Source organism: Malus domestica, chromosome 17 (genome assembly GCF_042453785.1).
Source record: "Malus domestica chromosome 17, GDT2T_hap1".
In the NCBI taxonomy this organism is placed as follows: domain Eukaryota; kingdom Viridiplantae; phylum Streptophyta; class Magnoliopsida; order Rosales; family Rosaceae; genus Malus; species Malus domestica.
The window spans coordinates 19,674,608-19,682,962 of NC_091677.1; the positions used below are offsets into that span (position 1 = coordinate 19,674,608).

The 8,355-nt window shown below is 36.4% G+C and overlaps 1 protein-coding gene across 1 annotated transcript; it reads right to left on the minus strand.

Annotated features, from left to right (window-relative positions):
* Nucleotides 1–3,228, minus strand: LOC103453554 (phospholipase D alpha 4). The gene is made up of 4 exons (XM_008393094.4): nt 3,054–3,228; nt 2,186–2,746; nt 911–2,108; nt 1–562 (listed from the first exon to the last, which is right to left on the minus strand). Exons 1-4 carry the CDS (start codon nt 3,144–3,146, stop codon nt 117–119), a joined length of 2,298 nt encoding a protein of 765 aa, XP_008391316.2. The 5' UTR covers nt 3,147–3,228; the 3' UTR covers nt 1–116.
* Nucleotides 3,229–8,355: the final 5,127 nt, after the last annotated feature.

Genomic DNA, 8,355 nt, shown 5'->3' on the forward strand with positions numbered 1-8,355 from the left:
TTTTGCCAAATGAAAATTTTGTATAGTTTTATATTTTCTGTAAACAATGACTCTGATAAATAACTCTTAAAAGAATTAAAAAATAATATATATATTAAAAATGGCTAATTAATTGACTATGTAGTAAATATTGGTGGGATCACTTTTGATCTCTTGCCCTTCACCATAGAATTTGTATCTGGAAAATGATCACCACTACCTTCCACAAGGTCCTCAACATATCCTTCCTCTGTTATATTTATGGGGTATGTCACAAGATGAACACCTTCCATGTCGATCACTTCTTCTCCACTGTAAATTTTCCACATCCGATCTCCGATAAAACGCATCGTCTGCACGCATTCCAAGCTTTCAGGATGCTTGAACAATTCTTTGGCACGACCTGTGTGTTCATACCATAATGACATCCGGTATGCTCCAATGTCGCCTCTCGAGCTCCCCATCGTCTTGTTATCGCCATTGTCGGACTGGTAGCATCCAATTGCGATCTCAGTGTCTCGGTGTCCATCCATGGATCTTTGGTTTATGTTTGCTGATCCTATGATAAGGTATGCATCGTCCACTAGAACATAGTAGGCACCACAACAAAGAGAAATTACGTTAATAATTTAAGTTTCTTAGATCACATTATTAAATGTACCATATTATAGATAATATCTCTAATAGAAGCCGGACTATATATAGGATTACTCAACTTTAAGTTGACGAAAAAGTAGAAATTGGAATCAATTAATAAGTAACGGTGCATGTATTATGTTTACTAATCAAATTAATGATTGTGTTTCTCACAAAATTGTAAACTACGTGAATCTAATAGTAGGTTTTCACTTCTGTAGGAGATGCGGCCAATTGGTAAATACGATATATATAACTATTTAAAAATAATAAATATTGAAATTTATATACATACCTATCATGAGCTTGGAGTGAACATAGACCATGAACCTCCTATGCTTTTGTGCATTCCAATATTGTGTTGCATGATAAGGAGATTGAGGGGGAACAAACTCCCCTTGGATCTCAACTTCTCTATTGGCAAGGCAATAGAAGTTCAAATAGTCTCTCGGGTGATGCCCTTCAACCCCACTTTCTTTTATGGCTTCTCCAACCAATTTATACATCATTGACATCGTCTCTCTAGTCCAATGAAGTATATCCTGCACAGATTCACTCTCAGGTAACCCTTCTGGCCACATCGGAATCACAATATACACTGCAAACCTCTCCTTTGCTTTGATCTTATGGACCACTTTTAGTGCAATTTCAACGGGGATCAAGTTTCTACATCCACAATGCTGATCGTTCTCCCACAGATAGCACCCTCCCATGAAATACTGGTTCTCGATGTATAGAAACTTATCGGCGCTCCTAATTGCTTCAACGTAGGCGTCGTGAATGCTATGCTCCACGGTTAGGTTTTGAAACAATTGGCCTGCTGAAACATTGTCAATTGACCTAAGAACTTGAACATTCCAGCCCCTCTCAGAGGGTTTACTTGCATAAGTCTGTTGAAAGAGGCTTGTTAAGGTGATAGAAGGGACCAATAAAGAGGGATCACATTGCTTAGTCCATCGTTGCTCGAAATTTGTTAGTACATCCCAAGCAGCCTCACCGGTTATACAAGCGTGAGCATCATGCCACGGCGTTCTAGGCCCTCCTCTCTGAAGGCTAGCCCCGGAAATGTTGGTCTGGTAGAAATCAGCACAATGTGATTCTGTATTGAGGGTTTGAAACAACGAATGTTGCTCTGTGTCGTAGCGCCCATCGCAAAGATCTAGACCCCCAACAAAGCTCATGATTTCTCTGTCACTTGCACTGGTGCTAGATTTGATGTCTACAGTTATGGTTTTCTGATGGTGAGAGAAGATTGTGGGAAACTTGTGGTGCAATCTAGGGCACAATTTGCATATCACTTTGGTGTGTGCAAAGTAACAAAATGCATCTTCATCATGTGTTCCCATTATTCCTTTGTTCTTGATGATTTTCAAAGAAGTTTCATCATTCCAAAGCATTACTCTCACTGCCACACCTTCCTCAGCCTTCTGCTTTAGTAATTCACCGAGCTTCACCCCTCGCGCACGCAGGTTGTCTGTTTGAAGATCCCTGACCTAATTAAGAGCACAATATTAGGCTCCGGAAAACAAAAGACACAGTAATAATTTATAGCTTTTGAAATTCTACTTACCAGAACCATTTTAGGATTGAAAGACCAGCCCGCAATGTAAATCAAATGTGTTGCCCCCTCAATGGCTGTGTAAACATTTTCCCATAGTCTTCTCGGAGTCCCACAGAACTCCGGCGTAGGGTTGAAAGTTGAGCAATGGTGAGCATCTTGATAAAGAGTGACATGGCTGTTGGATCTTTGTGGAAATGATGCATTCCTCAGCCCCTTGAATCCACCATTATCAGTTATTGTCCCCCAAGTTGGTTCGAACTGCACAGGCTTAAACCATAACATGAACCGGAGCTTGAGTTCTGGATTTGGCTTCCCATTTTCGATTACAAGAGGGAGGAAACCGTTGATAAAACTTGCTTCGTTTAGTATCTCATGTGCCTGAATTTGAAATTTTCCCAAGATGGAGCACTTTGTTTTCATGGTAATGGTAATGGTCGAATCAGGCGGATAAGCACAAGGGATTTGAAAGGTTTGGTTCCACACACGGTCTCGTTCATGGGTCGTCTTTGCTACTTTCTTGTTGTCTATTTTGATGGTCACATATGCAGGCTTCCCAGTGGCAAAAATACACTGCAAAACAAGATTTCCACACAATTTTCCGTTAGAGCAAAAACCCAACTCTTTGAGTTTGAGACAACAAATGGTAAAGGAATGATAAATTAGCCTTCTACCTCTTGCATGTATAATGCATTGGAAACTTATAATAATCAATAGCTACACGGTAAACAACTATATGTAAAACATGACGGTTTTCTCTACCGGTACTACTTTACTAGAGGAGGTGTGTGCTGAGTCAAATCTCATGAACGATAGTTGCTGATAAAATTGTAAACATACAAAAAAATGACAACGATAGCTGGCTTGTGACAATACTTACATTGAAGGGGAATGGTGGTGGTGAGTAAGGTGTGGCATGGAAGATGTTAGCTTCAAGAGTTCCATGGAGAAACTTATGTACTTTTCCCTCCATAGCTTTCGCCTTCAAAACAATCTGGGGTGAGAGAGAGAGAGAGAGAGAGAGAGAGAGAGAGAGAGAGAGAGAGCTTGTCAATTAGTTTCGTGTGTGTTTGCAGATATAGAAGATCGATGGGAACGAGACTTTAAGTGCAAATGATAAGGTTGGCAGCCGCAACGAGTAGGAAAAACTTGTGAAACTTTGAATGTACAGTCTTAGAGGCAACCCTCAACTCCATCACAAGTTTTTACGTCAAGTTGAAGTATCTTAAACTCAAAAGAACAACACATTAATTAATTGCTTTCCCAAAACAACCCAAAGTGTCCCATTTGTTTAGTCTTCCATTAGATTAATTATTACAAATTAATTAGTTTGAGCCATATCTAAGAGTAAATTTAGATGACATGATGATCACAATACACTAGACAGCCCGACAAGCAAGAGTCTAATGTTAGGATTAACATCCTTAACTTTAGTTTGACTTGCGATACAAAATTGCCAAACTTTTTATAAGTGTTTTTTTTTTTTGTCATACGATTGATTTTATTAAATTAAATGCTAAATTAACCACTGCCTGAATTCAAACCATGCCATCATACAAAAAATCAACTCTTTTTCATCAGTATGATAAAGGGGGTTCCCCAACCCAACAAAATTGGCAATAAGCCTATTTACCCCAAAAAAAATTATTGGAAAGTTTTTTTTTTATTTAATTTTTTTTTTTTTAAGAGGAGTGAAGGGTAACTTTATGTACAAGAAAGTGGTTGGGAGGATGATGAGTGTGAGGTGAGATTAGTGATAATGACTTCAAGGTACGTTAACATGTATGGACGTCAATGTTACAAAGGAGAACCCAAAAGGAGAAAGAAAATGATGAAAAGTTCATACCAAAATGGAAAATTACAAAACTAACTAATGGGTTGGGACTTGGGAGTCTGAGGACAAATAGGTGATGATGGGTATTGGGGAGGGCTCAGATTGGATTGTAATGGATTACTCCTTAATTTTTAAGGCACGTTGAAGATAGAATTGAATGATTTTTTATTTGGACGGGATTAGAAGAAGATTGGACATGAAGAAAACTCATCCCTTCTAATCCTACAATTTTGAAGAGAATTGGAATGGATAAGTTTTTTTCATGAGTAATTCATCTTTTTACTCTCTAGTTGTTCATAATATTTACATTCCTCACCTCTAATATACCTTTAAATTAAGGATTTATCAATTCAAATTCAATCTTACATACCAAACGAACCCATGAAGATTTGGAAGTGATAAGGATTTAAGTTGTAAGGAATGAATGAGGATTAATAAGAGTTTACTAAAGTTTGTTGGACTTTGCAACTGTGGACGTAACCATATTAGATAGAACGGATGGGCTCCCTCTTAGGTAGTCGGGTGTGAATTCCTCTCATTGCAATCTATATTAGTTTAACTTATTGAAAAGAAAATCTAAGGAAACTTTCTCCTACAGAGTTTGATACAATCCATTGTTTTTGGGTTAGAAATAGGGCACAAGGTTGAGACACCAATGTGTCGTCTAAATACAATATTATATGGAGAATATAAAATATAGTGTTATATTATTGACTTGACACGTAACGATAATATCTTAATGAATGTATTTGTCATCATGCCTCTTCTCTTGCGTATTTATACACATAATTACCATTATTATCAACTATATCAAAGTTTCAATTCAATACCATCGGATTGTAATGTATTAAATTTGTTTAATATCAATCAATATCCCATTTTATTCAAGAAAATTTTACTTTAAAAATGTATTAGATTTACTTTATTAATTTTCATCTAGGTGATAATTAACCACTTTGATTTTAGATGATAAAAGCAACGTAAGTGTTGGTTAATGAGGGAAAAAAGATGTGATTTAAAAAATACGGAGATAGCAAAACATGGAAAACACGAAACTTCTTTACTTTTCAAATAATAAAGCAATTCATTCAATTACAATATGGTTTATTATGTGATACTTAGCGTTACGATCTAGTGATGTTCTTTCCTATTTGTAAATGGTGGTAGGGGTGTCTCTTGAGTTCAATATCAATGGATACCGAATTCGATGTCAAATTATTATGACTAGTACATTGTGTAGCTTTGTCCAATTTCACGCCCCTTAATTAATGTAAAATAATCATTGTATATTAAAAAATTTATGTTAACATTTGTCTCTAAAGCGAGAAGTAACCAAATCACATCTAAACAAATAATAGGATCAGCAAGAAATGCGACTAAAATGAAATCTCATTTTTTTTAAGAGTCGATCGTGGTCAATAATATAATCAATAAATGCAATTAATATTAGTATTTCGAGTTTAGATCCTTTGTTTTTTCCTTTTGGTATTTTTGTTTGGCCTAATCGGATAAACATTCCTCGTGGTGATAAGGTAATCAGAAGATAGCTTTTGTGGTAAAAAAATTAGGATTTAAACCCTTGTGGTAGAGTCCGTTAGCAAATTTGGTCCAAAATTGATTTTTCCGTTACTTGTCTGTTAAATACAAGGATAAAAATGTATTTTAACTTGTACGCCTTCTTCTTCCTCCCTCTGTATTTCATCTATTTATATCTTAAAACAACCCCTACCAGAAAACCACAGAAAATAAACCATGATCATTAATCTCTCAACTTCTCCACCCTCCTCTTCTTTCTCTCTCATCAAGTTATCCAATTCCAAATCACCCATCTCTGATTTTCCATCAAAACCCAAAAACCACCACCCAAAACCTCCATCTTCTTCCATTTGCTTACATGAATGCCTTGGAGATAAGCTGCAACGAAGTGACCGCTCTCATGGACAATAATTATGGCCGTTAACACTGCAGCTGCCTCCAAAACCAACTGAGCACTTTCAAAGTTGCCAGAGTCGAACCCAAGAATCGCACAAGTCTTAAACTTGAACCTTTTCCCATGTGGGCACCTGCCATTTTCAATGAAAAATCGATCCTTGCAGTGAAAACCAAGGTCTGGTGAAGAAAATTAGCAGCAAATGGAAGAAGATAGAGGTTTTGGGTTTTGATGGAAAATCACACATGGGCGATTTGGAATTGGATAACTTGATGAGAGAGAAAGAAGAGGAGGGTGGAGAAGCTGAGAGATTAATGATCATGGTTTATTTTATGTGGTTTTCTGGTAGGGGTTGTTTTAAGATATAAACAGATGAAACGCAGAGGGATGAAGAAGAAGGCGTACACGTTAAAATACATTTTTATCCCTATATTTAACAGTCAAGTAATGAAAAAATTAATTTTGGACTAAATTTGCTAACGGACTCTACCACGAGAGTTTAAATCCTAATTTATTTATCATGAGAGCTATCTTCCGATTATCTTATCACCACAATGACTGTTTATCCGATTAGGCCTTTTTGTTTTGTTGAAATTGAAACTTACTATTATATATCCTCCTATAACTTTTACGCAGATGATCAATTTGACACATGAAGTTTGGGATTTATCTCCATTAGCCCCGGAGCCAGACCCATAGAGCATGGGTCGGCAACTACCTAAACGAAACCCAAAAATTTCCCTTATTGGCCTACTTTCGCCCATCATGACTATTATAAGTAGTACTAAGTGACTTAGTTCTTTCATTAAAAATATATATAAAAGAATGACAATCATTTTTCTTTCCTCAAAACTAGCAACTGTTTTTTATTGTTCTCCTCCATTTCAAACTAATTTCATCCTATTGACTCAAATTTTTCTATCCCAACTTCCTTCCTCAATCCTTCCCGTACTACTATTACTCGGACATGCCCACGAACAAGGCAACTTAGGTAATGTTGGAGTACAATTCTAATTTACTTGTTACATTGACTCTAGTGTTACTGGTTGCAACACTTTTAGTAGATAAAGTTGTTTCCGCTATGAATATGAGTAATGTCTTTAGACTGTAGGCTCATTTAATAAGCATTTAGTGTATTTTGTTTTCATATTTGTACTATATAGATAGAAGATACACATGTGAAGTAAAGGAGGAATGAAGAAGGGTTCATATTGAAATGAATTTTAAGTCAATTTCCTTCCATCCTACTTTTGTCCATCATTGTCCATGCCATACTATAAACTGAAAGCTAAAACTTAAAAAGTTTTAACCGATATTTATACGTGAAAAAGTAACATGTTTTTTGGTCGAGCGTGAAAAAATAGGGTAATGTAGAGAGATTAAATTTTTAAATCGAATTTACAAACTAAATAATGTAGTTGTAGATAATTAGGTTATTGATTAAGAGTCGTTCAATGTACTTATTTATTATTAGTAACAAATCAATTAATGTTTAAATTTAATTTAAAATTTTAATTTCTGTAACATTATCCGGAAGAATAACAGTGACAACCAACCTGAAACGTAGATTTCTCCACCATCAGCGAGGCGAGGCCCGCACTCGCTGTACAGCCCTGGTTTAAGTTACCCAATGCGGCAATTTTAAAGTTACAGGATCCTCGACATTCTGACGTGGCACCTTATCATTGGCTAACTCTGCCAAAACACCAGATTTCGCCCAATAGAATCCTGCCACGCGTCTGAACAACTGGCTTCCAGTAGTAGAAAGGGGCACCTTGGTCCAAAAGGAAAAGGTTCAACTACTTTTTTGGCTGTGGTTCCAGCAAGCCACGTGGCATTGAGGGCAGGCCTCCACCGCGTTGGTACCCATAGGTCGCTTTCTCATTCTCGTCCCCACGGAGCTTAGTGTGGTCTTGTCGACACAATGCTCCAACCGTTCCCTTCTTGAAGAGTAGTTGAAGATTGGGCCCAAGATTTTGTACAAGGCAACTTTAGAATGTTTGATGTCACATAATAATGCGGTGCACCTGCTTATTTTCCCTCCTATGTCGTCGTCTACCTACGTTATTCGTGTGAAAGTAACATCTTTCTTTGGCTTTGCACAACATAATTGAGTTTAGGGTAGATACTGGATTACTTGATTAGAGTATGGAATAATTAGTTCTATGTATTCTCTTTCACTTCTCTAGGAAAACCATCTCAGTTTCAATTTTTGTTATTAATTTTTTTTTTTTGACAAACAATAAATTTTGTTAAATTAATCACTAACGAAATTCAAACCCAGCTGTCCACTATGGTAAGTGGCGACTTGCTTTTAAATATAATTTCATTTGGTAACTATTTTTAGTTTTTTAAAACAATGAAAAATTAAAAATGAAATAGTTTAAGTATTATAAGGTTCTCATTAAACATCACTCT